Genomic DNA, 18,575 nt, shown 5'->3' with positions numbered 1-18,575 from the left:
ACGTTTTGAACCATATGTATTTTGATCAGACGAAACAAGATCGATATAAATTCACAGTAGGTATACTAAAGTGTAAACATGACAGGTCCGTTCTAAAAATTCTTTGGATTTAATCTAAAAATACTTTGGAGTAACTCAAAATTCATAAAGGATTTGCTAAGAAAATAATTAAAGTTCACTCTGCAACAATTTGTATTCACTTTGGTTCTACTCTGGTTTTATTCTTTATCTACTCTCATTCCATTTTGATTCCAATCGAATTTTATTCAGGTTGCATTCTGATTCAACTCCGACGCCACTTTGGTTTTATTCTGGCTCCACTCCGCATCCACTCTGGTCTCACTCGATAACCAATCTGGACCCGCTTCGGGTCCACTATGAATTCATTCTGTATCGATCGTGAATCCACTGTGTATCCACTTTGGTTTCATTCTGGCTCCACTATAGTTTCACTGAATAACCAATCTGGCTCCGCTTTGGCTTCACGTTGATTCCATTCTGTATCGATCTTGAATTTTCTATGTGTTCACTATGGGTCCACTATGTATTCAATTTGTATTCACTCTGTATTCACTATGTATTCACTCTGTATTCACTTTGAATATAGTCTGGTTTCAATCTGTATCCAATCTGGTTTCACTCTGAAAAAAAGGCACAAAACCACTCTGGAAACACTCTGGATCTAGTATGATTCCACTCTGACTCTGGAAACAGAGTGGTTCCAGAGTGGACTCGCAGTCGCAAGGGTAGTTTAGTCACCGTCAAGTTAGTCCCATTTACAATACATTAGATACAAAAATTGTATCACCGGGTGGCGTACATTTAGCATCACCTCTGTTGACTTCACAGGTGATACCATTTTTGTATCACCTGATGAGATTTTAAAGCCACTTTTTTTTCCGTGTAATAATTTACAAATTCACATTCGATATAGTGTTCGCAATACAATTTATAAAAATCGATACTAATTAGAAACACTAACATATTAAACCACAGGATTAATGGTAATTACATTGATTGCAAGAAGAAGTTAAAACAAGCTTCTTTAAAATATTCGAAGTAGTCAATTACTGTAATATCAGCCGGTAATGAATTCCAAATTTTTATCCTATGAATCAAGAAAGAGTTTTCATGAATAGCAGAATTACATCTTGGTGAACGCTGATTAATCTAGTCGAAAAGTTATTCCAAAATTAGAAGGAAACAGCAAGAACAACATAAATTATTGGCGTTAGGTAGGGAAATAAGGACAATAAAATCCAGAAAATGTACCCTTAACCGTGTAACAATTTGAATGAATAAAAAAAAACTGATTAACAAATGGAATTAAAAATATAAAAAAATTTTTTTTGAGCAGTCCAATTATTACTCTGTAAAATTTCTTCAATCATAAAAGCCGTAACTTCAATAGTTTGAAAGATATAATCGTTTAAAGATTCAATAAAGGAATGCATTTTTTTATAAACAAATCTTCATAAAAATTGAACCATAATAGAAATCGAGCACATGAAAAATTGATCATCTAAATTAACAAATTGTCTAAAAGGTCGTCTCGGATGTCAAAAACCGTATCAATAATAGTTTAGAACTTTTAACAATCTTTAAGTTGATAAAATAGTTGACCGCTTCAACTTTGATGGGGTAAAGTTTTTTAAAATTTAATAAAAAAATAGAGAAACATTTTTAACTTCCCGCTAAGAAAATTAAAAATTTTCAAAAATTGGGAAGTTATTAGTAGATTTCATAGAAATATAACTATTGCATTGGTCCTCATGACGGAACTTTTGAAAAATTTTGCTATATTTCGACTATACTCGTCGAGCTGAGTCGGAAAATGCATATGGTTCAAAAGTTTATGTATGTATATATATATAAATCTGTTCTAGAAATCTCTTATCTCGGGGTATTTCCGTTATGAAATACCTCAACATAATAATTAATTAATTAAAATAATAATTACAGATTTTATAATAATTAGGGAAAGGTACACTGATAGAAAAACAATCTTGATTCAAGAAACTTTTTTTCTTCAAAATTTGAACTCTTGAAACTAGATATAGATATATTTCTTTCAAGAATTTTTGTCTCTTGGTTCAAGATAGGCGATAACATTGATTCAAGATGTTACCGACTTGTGTTAAGAATGGCTTTTTTTTTTATTAATATTAATTTACTTATTTCCAAGAAATAATTTTTTTTCGGTCTAACAATTAAAGACTATTTAGTTTTTGAAATATACTTTGATGAATTATTTTAAGTTTTTTAAACGATAATGTTATTTTGGTTGAAAAAGTAAATGTATTGATTGAAGATAATATAGCTCTTAAGCCAAGAAAATCTAAATCAAGACAAGAAATTCTTAAATCAAAATAATCATTTGTCTTCCAAAATAAATTCTTAGATCAAGAAAATATCGCTTGAGTCAACATAAATTTTCTATCAGTGTAGAATAAATTATTATCTTATCCTAATAACTTTCGTCTGACATTGAATGAAATGTTTCAACATTCATAAGTCAGTTGTACTATTAGACATTGCCTGAAAATGGTTCAATTGCACTCTTAACTTTGATAAAATAACCAGAAACGATTAAAATGTCAATGTTATATACGTCAAATTAAAGATAATTTCATGAACTTTTACATGAATTTATCAAAAATTAGCCTTCCCTTTTCAATCAAAAGGTATACATTAATGAAGTCACCAAAAACGTGATTTTCACTATTTTGATAATTTTGAAGAGCTACCATTTCTAAACTTATTGACGGATTTCACTCATCTTCGAACTCATTCAAGGTTATTGTCCAAAGAATATGTGTGCCAAGTTTCATCTAAATCCGTTAAGAATTTTAGGTGCTATCGTGTGCACAAGCCGCGGTATATCTATAAACTTTCGAACCAATATTATTTTTGAGCTATACTCGACTAGTTAGATGATATTATAGCAAAATTTCGACTTAATTTTGACATGAGGGCCAATGCAATAGATAGATTTTGATGAAATCTACCTGAAATGTAATTTTATAAAGCACCCAGTGGAGCGGGCGAGTAATAGCTAGTATATAAATATACTGACAATGATAATAATACTTTTATCCTGGATTGAAGAATTGGACCTTAAAAATGCATTTCTTGGCTTAAAAATTTTTCTTTTTAATCAAGTTGATTCGTTTTTTTAGTGCTTGAGTCTATTTACGGACACATTATAATTCTGATCTCTATATATTTACTGAGGCAGAAAAAATTAGTCCATTTCGTTCAACTCAGAAATATTCACGAAATGAATTAAAGTTTTCATTGAGGCAATGAAAAAAAATTATAAATATCAGACGTCGAGAAAAATTTGATTTTTTTTTAAGTTAAGAATTTCATAAATTGCAATTCCTCGAATTACTGTTGTAATTTTTTAAATAACACCAAAAAAACTTAAAAAAAAATAACTTTTAAGAAAAAAAAAGAGCCTATGGCGCGTAACCAAATGATCCGGGTTCGATTCCCGGTCTGGGCTGTCCGAATTACTTTTTCAGTTACCGAAAATTCCTACTGAGTAAAGGTCCTCCCCTTCCCCCTTTATCCTTTATTTCCCCCAGTTCCCAAAAATTTGTCTTTAATGACAAATTTAGCTATTATATATTGTATAATATATAATATATTATACAATTATATATTATATATTATACTATTATATATTATATATTATATATGGCTATTATATAAGCCAAGACGCCAGTCGCCGTTAAGTACTTGACGGTTACCGCCAAGTTGGCGCAGCGAAAACCGCGATGCGCCGCCAAGTTGCGCGCAAGCCAAGACCATGGAAGGGGAAGAAGGAGCTCGCGGGCCAATAAAAGAGCTAATTCCCCACCACGCGGAATAGACCAGTAAGAATCGGGAATCGCCCTATATAAGCGCGAGTCGCGGAGCCCCAAGACACACTTCCTCGAGCTAGCAACTGAGTAACAAGGCACTCAGAACTACCTAAAGGAACCAAGGAAAATAAATTGGAATCGCTATTCGATTTCGACTTGCGGAACAAGTCGAAATCTTCAACCAGTCAAGGCCACCCCTTTGGGACCGTTATTTAAGCCGTGAATCGATTTCGACTTGTGTGACAAGTCGGAATCTCCAGATAGCCAAGGAACCGTTTTAAACAACCGCTAATCGATGTCAACTTTTAAAATCGTTACAGCTACTTGAAAACGAAAAAGCGTTTTTTTTTTAAGTTATACTTCTTTTGGCGCGTTGGAGAAAATTGATGAGGGTGAATTTTTACGATGCGCGCGCACACCGACTCCCAAATTTAACAGTATGAAATTAGTTCTAGGTGGCATGAAAGTCGATAGCTATGTTCAAGTTGTATATTCTAGTATTTTTGTACTTAAAAGTTCTAAGTTAGAATAGGGATGCACGATTCCAAAAGAAAAATCGATCTCGAGAATCGCGATAAATTTTATCGAAAGAATTGATCCTTGATAAAATCGAGTGTGAAAGAATCGATTCACTGATAATCGATCGTTTGAATGAAGGCGTAATTTCAAGTTTAAAGAATTCCATATCATTATAATGAACTAATTTAAAAATTAATATGGCTTATACTAATGCATTTTCAATTATTAAAATAGACATTTCTTCTAGATTGAAAATAATATTTTATTGCACTTAATAACAGTGAATTATAATTTTTTTACTAAATGCTTTCTAATATTTAAATGAGTTAATTAATTATTAATTAAATTGATTTAATTAAATATTAATACTGCTATTAAATATTAATCAAATAAAAAGTATTATTAGTTAAATGTATATTTTAATAAAAAAATAAATATTTTTTTCTAGTTTCAAAAAAAATAATAAAATTATTAAAAGAAAGTAAAATTAAGTTTTTCTTATTAGAAATACCATTCCGCTGTTGGTAGGGATTTAAGGAATAATATTTGCTGTAAATGGTCAGCACTTAATCGATTTCTGATAGCATTTCCAATATGACTAGCAATAGAAAAAAGTCTTTCACACGGGACAGAAGTTGCAGGAATCGTGAGTTGTTCTAAGGCTATCGATGATAAAACTGGTGCAGATTTTTTTTTCTCGGTTCAAAACTCAATTGCGTTTTCATCTTCTTGAGAAGGACTATCGATAAATTTTTTTTCTAATACGATTATAAAAATTTTCAATGACACAGAATTTATTAGATATTTCACCATATTTGTATTTTATTTATATAGTAAATGAGTTAAAAAATTACACTTGTTGATTTGAATAATTTCTATAAGTGGGATTTTTTCTCATTTTAACTGCTAAAATTAATTTGTTATAATATTTAAAAAAAATTTTATCTCAATTTTAGAATCAAGTTTTTAAATTACTTAAAAAATACTTTCTTTCAAAATTCCCGGTCATCATCGCCATTTTATTTTTAGACGATCGATTCAGACTTTGAAGAATCGATATGTCGATTCAACTTGCTCTGAAGAATCGATCTAAATAATCGAATCGACAACAGGAAAAGATCGATTCTAGTAAGAATCGATTTTGAATCGTGCATCCCGAAGTTAGAACACGTGTTTCGTTACAGTATAATCAAACAGTGTGAATAAATAAACGTTATTTTGGTGTTTTTATTAAATCAATTTTATACACGACGGTGATAGTATATACTAATAATTTATTAGTATACATATATATATATATATATATATATATATATATATATATATATATATATATATATATATATATATATATATATATATATGGGTCATTCCATGCCAAATCGACAAATTTATTACCTGACCTCTTTCGATTTCGCTAAAAATTTTCTATCTTTTTCTACCCCCCGAAAGACATTTTTCAGAATTTTTAAAAATTTTTTTTCCAAACTCAAAAAAAAGTTACGAATTTTCGAAAAAAACCGCTCTTTTTTTTTTGAAAATGCTAGAACTTTTCAAAAATTGACCGTTTGGGAACTTTTTTCAAAATTTTTGTTTTTAAAATGTAGTTTTTGAAAAAAATATGAAAAAATTTTCAGAATCCCAGATATATGAAATATTTTAGTTTTTTTGAAAAAACCGTGATTTTCTCAAAGTTGGACCATTTTTTTTTTTTTTTTTTTCTAAAAAAACTTCAACTAATTCCGCAGTGATCCCCGCATATTTCAGGATGTGATCGCTATTGCTTCTAATTTTTTTTACTATTTAAAAAAAAAGTTTTTTTACAATTTAGTTTATTTTTTTTTAACTTTTCGGCCAAATTTTTTTAGCTTACTCGTGAAACTTCAGAAGTTAAAAAATAATGTATCTTTCGAAAATTTTAAGTCGTTATCTTCCAAAATTTTTTTTTTTTTAAATTCATACTTCCAACCTCATATTTCTACATAAATAAAAATCACTTTTATTACTTGTCCTGAAATCAACACGGAAAAAAAAGTGATACAAATTTTACGTCAGGTGATGCTATATTCGGTTCACTACTATAGAAAATGCTTTATCATAGTATAGTAAAGTATAGGACATAATACATTAGATACAAAATTAGGGTCTACAGTGATACAAATTTTACATCACCTTTTTATCCGTGAATGTATTTCATATAAAACATTTTCTTCTGACCAGGTTCTAATATTTATTGATTTATTTATTCATTAATTAGTTTATTTATTTACAATAACATCTATTCTTTATGATAACATCTATTTCCTTATTTCTTTTTACTTAATGATTGTCTTCTTTTTTTTACTGTGCTATGAGTTAAAGACTGATCCGAAAAAGAAAATGACTTAACTTCCACTATACCATCTTCCAACGGCGAAATTTTATGTATTTTCTGTGTTGCTGGGATGGTTTTGGCATTTTTAAAACGATCTTCTAGTTTGTCTTTCATCAGATTGTAGGCGTCAACTGTTGAGAATCGCACATTTATATTTGTCAAATTTTTTGACACCCATTCAAAAAATTGTACAGGTGTTAATATTTGCTCATCAGGTGGTAATTGCAGACTTGCTCTCGAGGCCCTCATTTTAACCGTCCCACCGACTCCGTTACAAGGCCCTTTGCCGTGAGCCGTTGCAAAAAAATTCCATTCAACTGGTAAACCAAAATCTTCACGATAATGGGATAAATTACTAAAATGCTTATAATTTTTATACTGTTGCGGTGCACCATCCGAAAAAAAAAATACTTTGGAGACTGTGGGCGAAAGAGATTTGATAAAGTCGAAAATAATTCCAGAATAAACATGGACAGCAATAGAATCATGGTTTAAGCAGTCTGAAATTATAACCATACTCTGATTGAGTTAGTTGATTATTAACCTTATAATAAATAACGACTGTGTAAACTGTTGCTTGATCGTTGTTCCAATGGAATCCCGGTGCAGCATTTTGAACAATAAACGCATAATTTTCAGCAAAATCAACAATTACTATGAATTCGTTATCGGTTATCGATTCTTTTAGCGCTCTTAGATATGCCGATTGTTCTTTTGCAATGAAATTATGTGGTAATAGACCAACAAGCTTATCACAAAAATCATCAACAAAATCCAAAGCATTTTTCAGCGTTGTTTCAAGAGTTACTTTTGGGGTAGACACCCATTGTTTGTAACGAATTTCATCGATTGCATGATTATCCATTTCTGTGAAAATTAATTGTTTTATGTTGTCAATGCCTGGACAATTTAGACATGTATTGAAATAGCACTCAGTCTTGGGATTGTCACAGATAATAGCATTCACACAGTCGCTGTAAGTTTTCAATGGCATATTTGAACCTTCTGTTAATCGACTTAATTTACCTCCTAAAATCATTAATTTGACATTCTGATGAATAGAACAAACGCAAACTGTATGAGTCCCCGAACCACCAGCTAAGATACAGTGTTTTGGACGTAAAGATGCAAATGACGAAAATCCGATCTTAATTCCGGGAAATCTTGATTGAAATATCTTATGTAACTCCTTCAAATTACAGAGTACTAAGCGTTTTTCAATTTGAATTTTCGTACCATCATCATTACGCAATGAAACAAAATCTTTTTTCCCTGGCATAGGACTGCTCATTTCATCGTCATTATAAAAATTTATAACAGCTGATGACACTTCAACAGATAATCCATGCCCTGAAAAATTGAGTGATGATTAAAATTATATATAAATACGTATAAATTGTTCAAACAAAAATTAGTTAGTAAGTCAATATCTCTCACCCATTTTCTTTTCAGGTATTGATAATATTCCTTTATCAGCTTCAAGATTTATTGCTAATCGCGCCATATACGTAGTTGTGCCCATTACTTCAACAATCTTCTCAATACTCCAACTTGACGGCATAAGAGTCAACATTTTTATACGTAAAGATTTGGTCGTATTGGTATCATGGAACTTTTCTCTTAATTTTTTAATTATTTCAGCAGCATCTGTGTTGCTGCATTGAAAATCTACAGGATTTGGAATTCCTAATGCCTTTTTCAAACTATCAGCAACACGAGAAACTTTATTGTTTAAATACGTTTCATCATTTTCTCTTCTAGCTAGCAATGGAGATTGGTTTAATAATAATAAAGCTTCATTTACGATCGGACGAGTTATTTCCAAACTGAGTTCAGATAACGACGAACTACTTTGCTGAATTTGTGATTCTCCAACACTTGTTGTTGGATCTAAAAAAAAATAATCAATAGAAAATACAAAGAACAATGATAGTTGAACATCGAAACATAAAAGCTTCAAAAATACCTGTCAGGTTATTGCCTCCGGAATTATCAACTTCTATAGATCCGGTAAGAATATTTTCATCATTCTCAGAACGCTCATCGGGTTCATTGTCATCACTTTCATCAGAAAGACTTTCAGCGTAATGATGAAGTAATTTTTTATAGCATGAACTGCATATTCGATCAACAGTTGACAAATTGTATCGATTAGCTAAATTTTGTGGTACATTACGCAAAGATGATGTTTTCCGATGGTTCTCCAAATTATGTGGATTACAACATCGATCGCGAAACTTTGGCATTGTAATCACTTGTAAACAAAAATTCGATAAAAAGAACTCTCCGTCAAACTGTGTAAATTTATTTAATAATGTTATATCTTTGTGACACTTTGAACACATCAACGATACGATTATTCTTTTAACATAACCTTCATTTTAACAGAATAAAGTAGAGATGATCTCTTTTTACCGATAGACGACAGTTTAAAAATTATCGGCTGAGGATATTTTTCTGCACACTTCAATAGTGCAGTTGTGATTTTTAGTACAAAAAAATTGAACAAATATGAAACAAAAACATAATTATCACTTAATTTAAAAAAAAAAAAATTTTGGAAGATAACGACTTAAAATTTTCAAAAGATACATTATTTTTCAACTTCTGAAGTTTCACGAGTAAGCTAAAAAAATTTGGCCGAAAAGTTAAAAAAATAAACTAAATTGTAAAAAAACTTTTTTTTAAACAGTAAAAAAATTAGAAGCAATAGCGATCACATCCTGAAATATGCGGCGATCACTGCGGAATTAGTTGAAGTTTTTTAGAAAAAAAAAAAAAAAAAAATGGTCCAACTTTGAGAAAATCACGGTTTTTTCAAAAAAACTAAAATATTTCATATATCTGGGATTCTGAAAATTTTTCATATTTTTTTCAAAAACTACATTTAAAAACAAAAATTTTGAAAAAAAAAAGTTCCCAAACGGTCAATTTTTAAAAAGTTCTAGCATTTTCAAAAAAAAAGAGCGGTTTTTTTCGAAAATTCGTAACTTTTTTTGAGTTTGGAAAAAAAATTTTTAAAAATTCTGAAAAATGTCTTTCGGGGGGTAGAAAAAGATAGAAAATTTTTAGCGAAATCGAAAGAGGTCAGGTAATAAATTTGTCGATTTGGCATGGAATGACCCATATATATATATATATATATATATATATATATATATATATATATATATATATATATATATATATATATGTCGGAGGAAGAGTGGTTCGGGCATCATTAGGGTCCTTTGGATCATTATCAGCCATCTTTATTTATTTTTACAATAATCAAATATAATAAAGACTTTGATTTAAAATATAACGTACACTAACTCGTACAAATAATAAATTTAATTACAAATATTCTACTGCGATTGATATAACAGTTAAAGACGTTTTGGGAATAAGACCGAGAACGAATCCGGGGTCAGCAGGATGTATGCGATCCTTACTTGATCAATGCTCAACGAGAACTACTCTCCCAAGTACCCTAAGTACTTATTCACTCAAAAATTATTTCGACAGCCCTCATTGTCTGTCGATATTTCTAACTATATACTTTTTACTTCTATCCTGTGACCTCGGCTACGTTTGGTGACCATTTTCACTCCGGATTTAAGCCCATCGTTATAACCATAAAAAATATAACTAGCTTAAATCATAAATAATATCTAAATATTCTATGCTTTACGTTTTTGCTTAAAATTAACAGACAAACTAAAATATTGGGAATTTCCAATCTCTGGGAAAACCCAGCTCGATATTATCTCCGACACGGCCAACCTGACGATCACACGTCCTCGGGTGCATCAGTAAACATGTTATTACAAACCGTGTCAATTTTTTTTTTTTTTTTTTTTTTTTTTTAAACAAATAATTTTCCTTTATTCAGAGGCTCATTTAAGCTACAAAAACTCTCGACTATCAAATCTAACAGACTTAGCTTCTTGAAGGTGCCTTTTCAAAATTTCTACGATTGTCTATCCCAGCGATCATGCAGGCTATGTTCATCACCACCCCAGGTATAGACCCTTAGCACACAATGGTCTGCAACTGTATATTACATACAGCAAAACTGTGTACCACCATAGTTACTCAACTATGTACACCAGTATTCAAAATCTTTTCTACATTGTCAACCAATGACACATGTAGTACAACACAATTTTCTTCTCAGGCCCCCTCTTGTGGAAATAATTCTCTGAAAAAACTCTTGACAAGTCTTTATAACTCTGAATAAGACTTTTCGAAATTCTTCACATCCCTAACTAAGTAAAGGAAAGACTTAATAAGTCTTCAAAACTCTGCAATACTCTTCAAAAGTCAAATTTTCCCTGCAATTTCGGAATTTCTCAAAGAGTTATTAAGACTTGATAAGACTTGTTCAGTTTTACAGGAAAAGAAGAAAATATTTCTTTTCAAAAAAATTGCTTATCAGAATTAAATAAAACTATAAAAAAGAATTAATGCATGTTTTAAAAAAATTTTTTTTAAATAATATTTTCATCACGAAAATACTTTGATGGGCATCGAATCACTCATAGTTGAGCAAGTCAAAACATCAACAGCAAATGAAGTGCACTTGATGTTGGAAACAGATACTACTCAAAGAGTAAATCCAATCGGTATTTAATTTGGACTATCAAATATTAAAGTCAACTTTCTAGGTAGGAAAGAATTTTCTATCCACACGCTATCTGCTGGAATTAATTGATACCTAACATATTTTAGTTTACGAATTTACAGTTAGAATCTTTGAGTGTTCTTAATTTCTAATAGGTGGCATGTGGTTAGAAAATTCTTTCCTACCTAGAAAGTTGACTTTAATATTTGATAGTCCAAATTAAATACCGATTGGATTTACTCTTTGAGTAATATCTGTTTCCAACAGCAAGTGCACTTCATTTGCTGTTGATGTTTTGACTTGCTCAACTATGAGTGATTCGATGCCCATCAAAGTATTTTCGTGATGAAAATATTATTTAAAAAAAATTTTTTTAAAACATGCATTAATTCTTTTTTATAGTTTTATTTAATTCTGATAAGCAATTTTTTTGAAAAGAAATATTTTCTTCTTTTCCTGTAAAACTGAACAAGTCTTATCAAGTCTTAATAACTCTTTGAGAAATTCCGAAATTGCAGGGAAAATTTGACTTTTGAAGAGTATTGCAGAGTTTTGAAGACTTATTAAGTCTTTCCTTCACTTAGTTAGGGATGTGAAGAATTTCGAAAAGTCTTATTCAGAGTTATAAAGACTTGTCAAGAGTTTTTTCAGAGAATTATTTCCACAAGGGCCCGCTACCTCACCAACTGCCCATCGCCCCCTGACAATCTTGGCAACCAAGATTGATTCAAATCACCCTGGATTTGCAGTTACGACTACAGCTTGGTCCAAGTAGTTTGACCCCCAGAAGTAAAATTTTCTTATCGCCACCACATCATCTACTGCCCATCACACTCTGGCCAAACCACCATTGATTTGCCATTATGACCTACAGCCTGATGCGAGTGATGCGACTTTCATCAACTACCATTAGTGCTCGGTCTTTCCCCCGGTGGTTTCTGACTCTGTCTCAGAGTTATTCTGAGAAACTTCCTGTTCATCACCCTCATGATCATCTGGTATATCCAATTCAATAGGGATATGACTTTCCGGCATTTTCCTCAAATTCTCATGACTATATTTATAAGTCCTATTATTGTCTAACGACTTCAAAGTATACCGATCACCATCGAGAATTTCCGCCACTACAAATGGACCTCTAAACTTAGGATCAAGCTTCGTTTGATTTCTCTCTTTGTTCTTAATTAACACGAAATCTCCTATCTTAAATGGTATAATTTTTGCTTTATTTTTATCAAATCTATACTTATCATACTTAGCATTTATTTCTATGTTCTCAATAGCTTTTTGCCTTACGTCAGAGATATCTATTTCTTTATCTACCTGGCCAACTACCATTCCAAAAGGTCTGGCTACTTTACCAATTAACAATTCTAATGGACTCGCATTAGTGACTCGATTGGTAGTGCAATTCATTGCTAACTGAATTTCATTTACAACTGCTTGCCAAGAGTTTCTACTCGTTTCGGCTGCAGTAAACATACTTTTTAGGGTACTCATTACGCGTTCTACCTGACCATTAGCTCGACTAGAACCCGCAGCTATAAGATGTAATTTTGAGTTTTGTGAGGTACAATACTCTTGAAATTCTTTACTTGTGAAACATCTACCTTGATCCGCAATTATGCGGGTCGGTGGGCCAAACAATGATATAGCGTTTTTAAGAGCCTTAATAGTATTGACACTATCTATTTTTCGAGTATGATATAATAAAACAAATTTAGTGAAAGCATCTATCAACACGACAACGTATTCTTTTGAATCATTTTTACCCATTAATTTACCTGTAATATCCATGTGTACTGTATGCCAAGGGATGCTGGTCTTAGGAATAGGATGAAGCTCTGCTTGTACTTTGCCTGAGCTTGACTTGGAAACTCTGCAAGTATAACAGTTATCAATGAATTTACGAACATATTTCGTAATTCCTTCAAACCAGTAATACTCGCAAACCTTGTCAAGTGTTTTCTCCCATCCTAAGTGCATAATTGACTCATGTACATGATTTATTACCGACCACCTAAAAGCACGTGGAACAATAGGTAAACATAATGTTTTACCTCGCCTTTGGATTTTTCGGGGAGTAACCCTGACCGTACTTCATAAGTTTTAGCAAGATCGGACGCAATCTCATCATTTTCTAAATCAATTACTATCTTACTAATTTCTGGGTCACGCCGTTGCTCAACAAGAAGCCAATCATCGGAAATTTCCGTCAAATTTATCCGTTTCTGTAAAATTTTATTTGAATTACTACGCAATTGTTCTGTAACAGGATTACGCGAAAAGAAATCAGCGTGAGCCATTCTTTTACCTTCTCTATACACAATATCAAATTTAAAAGTCTGTAAGAAAGCCCACCAACGGTGAACCCTTGGTGTTAGGTCAACCTTTTTCTGAGAGGCTTTTAACGAATTACAATCCGTAATTACTACGAACGGTCGACCATGCAAATAATGACGGAAAAATTTTACTGCGTTAAATACAGCTAGAGTCTCTAATTCGTATGAATGATATCGTGACTCAGCTGAACTTGTAGCTTTGCTATAATACTCGACAACTCTATTTGAACCATTAAATTTTTGCATTAATATAGCCCCATAGCCTTCAGAGCTAGCGTCTGTGTGCAACTCTATAGGAAAATTCGGATTGAAAATCATTAGTACAGGCTCATTAGTCAATACAGAGATTATTTTCTGACGGATATTTTCATGTACCTCAGTCCATTCAATATTTTTTTTGTTACCTGAGGTCAAACGGTATAAGGGTTTCATTACCTGTGAGAACTTTGGAATAAATTTACGAAAATAAGAAGAGAGACCGATGAATTGTCTCAACTGAGTTACGGTTCTCGGTGCAGGTAAGACAGTTAAGGCTTCGATTTTACGTGAGCTGGGACGGACTTCCCCAGCAGAAATTTCATAGACCAGGTATTGTACTTGGGTTTTGAGAAACGAGCATTTCGATAAATTAAAAGAGAATCCGGATTTAATGAGAATACTGACTACTTTTTGAAGTCTGTCTAAAGCTTCTTCAATAGTTGAAGCTATAGTCATAATATCATCCATATACATAATAACGAATGTATATGCAAGTTCTCCTAAAGCTTTTATAACAGCACGTTGAAAGACAGAGGGTGCGTTCTTTAGCCCGAATGGCATGGTCAAATATTCATATTGCTCATCAGGCGTTACAAACGCTGTCCGTTCAATTGATTCTGTCTCAACAGGAATTTGATGAAATCCACTGGCCATATCTAAACATGTGAAAAACTTTGCACCAGCGAGTCGCGCTATTTGGTCGGCTATGAGGGGTAAGGGAAATTTATCATCTATCGTATTAGAATTCAGTTCCCGATAATCAACGCACAAACGATCAGAACCATCTTTCTTTTTAACTAATAATATAGGACTTGCAAACGGAGAGCAACTCGGACGAATAACATTAGCCTTCAATAGTTCATCTACTCTATCCCGTACTACCTGCCTTTCCTCGGCACTAAGACGATACGGTCGCCTTTGTACAATTACATTAGGGTCAACTAAACGTATTATAAGCTCCCCTGTATTAACACGAGTACTTGGAAACCCCTGAATAAATGAATCGGTATATTCTTTTAAAATAGAAATGAGTTTCTCTTTATCATCTCCAATTACGTCAGTATCAATATCATTAAAATGTATTTTACTAATAGATTCGAGTTTATTACATGCATTAATCAGTTTACTTTTAGATAAGCTAAAATTATTTGAAGTTATATTTACATCAAATCCTTGCCCAAGAATTTCACGACCAATTAATATGTCACATTTTAAATAATCATCCGCAATAACATGAAAAAGTATCTCTAACGTATCGCTATTAATAGTTATTTCAGACAAAATTTGTATCGTACAGTTCACGCTAACATTTCCAATACCCTTAAGAATTATTAATTTATTTTCCCTCTTTCCCGCGATCCTAGTCGCAATACTTTCTTTAACCAATGAGCATTCCGCTCCTGAATCGAACCAAAATGAAAACGACTCACCACGATGTATTAAGGAACCTGACGGAGCTGCCACTGTGCAGAAATCGACTCGTCGCTCTCTAAATTCCTTGCTTCCTTGATCCTTCATGCTGCTGGCCGTAGATTGACATTTGGAAGCGATATGTCCAGTTCTCCCACACTTGTAGCAGGTAACAGGCTTGTTGTGCATTGGAATATGTCTAACAGCTACCTGATTGTTTGGTGATGACTCCGGTTTCCTCTGATTTGCCGTTGAGAGACAATTTGTACTCTTGTGCCCCATTTTCCCACATGAATGACACTTGAAATCAGAAGACGATCGCTCATCTTGCGACGATGTAGGTCTCTTGCGCGTGTAAGAAAAAGCCTTTAACTCTTTCTGTAGTTGAATACGGGTCTTGACGTCTGTGGTGAACGCCAAACGTTGAAGACGACTATCAAACTGAGAGTTATGCGCAAGAACAACTGATACTGCAATTTCTTCCGCAGTTAAATTTTTCCATTTTGACATGAGTGACGCCAGGAGACGACTCGAGTAAGATGCTAAGCACTCACCGTCTTTTGGACGACTATTTTGCAGATTAATTAAAGTTGCTGCTGATGTCTCCACTCCGGCAAACCTTGTAATGAAAAGATCTTTGAAATCAGTCCAGGTTATCCCAGGGTAACACACTTGAGATAACCAAGTAGACGCAGATCCTTGAAGAGCTTCACTTAGTGCAATAACTAACGAACTACCTTCTAGAGGACGTTCCACTAAACACATATCCACTGTCGCGCACCAAGCACACGAATCCGCGTTTGAATTTTCCGGGTTAAATTTCGGTAGTGAAATACTACGACTCGGTGACACTGGTTTTGTCATAGACTTTATTAACTCTACAAGACTTTGGTTTTGCATTTCCAAAAGCAGTTTAAATTGCTCAGAAGAAAATGCAGCAGATGATCCTGATCCCACTTCTGATGTCGGAGGAAGAGTGGTTCGGGCATCGTTAGGGTCCTTTGGATCATTATCAGCCATCTTTATTTATTCTTACAATAATCAAATATAATAAAGACTTTGATTTAAAATATAACGTACACTAACTCGTACAAATAATAAATTTAATTACAAATATTCTACTGCGATTGATATAACAGTTAAAGACGTTTTGGGAATAAGACCGAGAACGAATCCGGGGTCAGCAGGATGTATGCGATCCTTACTTGATCAATGCTCAACGAGAACTACTCTCCCAAGTACCCTAAGTACTTATTCACTCAAAAATTATTTCGACAGCCCTCATTGTCTGTCGATATTTCTAACTATATACTTTTACTTCTATCCTGTGACCTCGGCTACGTTTGGTGACCATTGTCACTCCGGACTTAAGCCCATCGTTATAACCATAAAAAATATAACTAGCTTAAATCATAAATAATATCTAAATATTCTATGCTTTACGATTTTGCTTAAAATTAACAGACAAACTAAAATATTGGGAATTTCCAATCTCTGGGAAAACCCAGCTCGATATTATCTCCGACATATATATATATATATATATATATATATATATATATATATATATATATATATATATATATATATATATATAAATTGAATATTAGTGATAAAACTGATTTAAATAAACTATTTTGAGTGCATTTATAGATTTAAGGTTGATTGTCGGTATGTATAATTTATTTATATTATTAATCAAAAATTATTACGTTATTATTATTTAAAAAATAATTTTTTTATGTTTTGTTTTATTTCTGATACATTAATAAGTTTTAAGTATAAATAAAAAAAATTAATTTATTTTCTATACATGTTTATATAAACCCTAAATACTGAGTGTTCATACTGTTTTTCGATCTTAACTATTCGTTAAATTTGATTTATTGATATTTTAATTATTTTTTTTATATTCTTATTATAATAAACAAATTTTATTAAGTAACTCTAAAAATTATGAGCACTCAGCTTAACATGAGATATTTATATAAACATATATTTTCAATTTATTCAAGTAGTAGTTGAAATAATCGAAAATAAATTCTAATAAATAAACTTGGAGGGATAGATGTCATTCTCATTGGAGATTTACGTCAGTTACCACCGGTTAGAGCTACTCCAATCTACAAACAACAAAAACAAAGAATTGTTGGACCTGTATTGTGGCGTGGATTGAAATTTTATGAACTCGAGCAAGTAATGAGACAAGCAAATCAACAGTTCTCTACAATCTTGACTAAAATTGGAAATGGTGAACAACTTGGCGATTTCGAGTTGAACTTATTAGAATCACGTTTTGTAACTATTCAAGAAGCTGAAACTAAATGTCCACATGGGATCCGATTATTTAATACAAATGAAGCTGTAACAAGATATAATAGTAAAATTTTAAATCTTGCACAAGAAAAGACAATCTCAATAGCGAAAGATATATTCACTGGTTGTACTTCGGCAGAGCAAACTACTTCCTTCCGTCAAAAACTACACAAAATGTCATTAATTGATACTGGAGGATTACCTTACGAAACTGTATTTGTGGTAAACGTCCTCTACATGATAACAACAAATATAGACGTGTCTGATGGCTTAGCAAATGGAGCTGTTGGTAGACTAGTTTATATAGAATATAATGGTGATAGAGACGTAAATGTTGCGTGGCTTGAGTTCCCAAACTCATTGAAGATTGGTCAAAAAATTCGAAGAAAAGTCGCTGGACATGTAGCTGCGCATCAAATTAGTAAAACAGCAGTGCCTATCACGAGAAGATCTTCGACTATTTCTCTAAATAACAGTAAAACGATTAATGTTAAACGTTCGCATTTACCTTTAGTTTGTGCCTGTGCAACAACTATTCATAAGTCGCAAGGGAGTACATACCCCCTGAAATTGTCTATGAATATGATAAAACACATCCCTTATCATTAGTTTATGTCGCTTTATCACGCGTTACAAGTGTCGATGGGTTATACATCACTACAAGAGATAATGATAAAACATTTTTTCATGGACGAAGACCTTCAACTGCAGTCGCTAATCTGCGAACTGAATTTCAACGACTCTCGAATAATCGTTTGATTACTATCAAGGACGATATCTTAAATTTCATTAGCCAAAGAAAAGGATTGACAGTGTATACTTTCAACTGTCAAAGTTTACGCGCTCACTCCATTGACTTAAATGATTCAGTTATACAAAAA

At 32.3% G+C, this 18,575-nt stretch overlaps 1 protein-coding gene across 1 annotated transcript; it reads right to left on the bottom strand.

Annotated features, from left to right (window-relative positions):
• Positions 1–6,630: 6,630 nt before the first annotated feature.
• Positions 6,631–9,107, bottom strand: LOC141534621 (uncharacterized). Its single transcript, XM_074254067.1, has 4 exons — positions 8,729–9,107; positions 8,200–8,652; positions 7,789–8,112; positions 6,631–7,262 (listed from the first exon to the last, which is right to left on the bottom strand). Exons 1-4 carry the CDS (start codon positions 9,105–9,107, stop codon positions 6,694–6,696), a joined length of 1,725 nt encoding a protein of 574 aa, XP_074110168.1. The 3' UTR covers positions 6,631–6,693.
• Between the last annotated feature and the right edge of the window lie 9,468 nt (positions 9,108–18,575).

Source organism: Cotesia typhae, unplaced genomic scaffold (assembly GCF_013202065.1).
Source record: "Cotesia typhae breed Kobodo isofemale line unplaced genomic scaffold, CoteBio_Ctyphae scaffold_13, whole genome shotgun sequence".
Taxonomy (NCBI): Eukaryota; Metazoa; Arthropoda; class Insecta; order Hymenoptera; family Braconidae; genus Cotesia; species Cotesia typhae.
This window is presented reverse-complemented; position numbering and strand designations above follow the sequence as displayed.

Bases quoted from the DNA above. Each gene is read 5' to 3' on its own strand.
- LOC141534621 (XM_074254067.1), bottom strand. From the start codon at position 9,107: ATGTGTTCAAAGTGTCACAAAGATATAACATTATTAAATAAATTTACA. The intron at 8,653-8,728 runs GTATTTTTGAAG...ATTTTTTTTTAG, and splicing joins CGGAGGCAATAACCTGACAG to ATCCAACAACAAGTGTTGGA. The intron at 7,263-7,788 runs GTAAATTAAGTC...TTATAATTTCAG, and splicing joins CAAATTAATGATTTTAGGAG to ACTGCTTAAACCATGATTCT.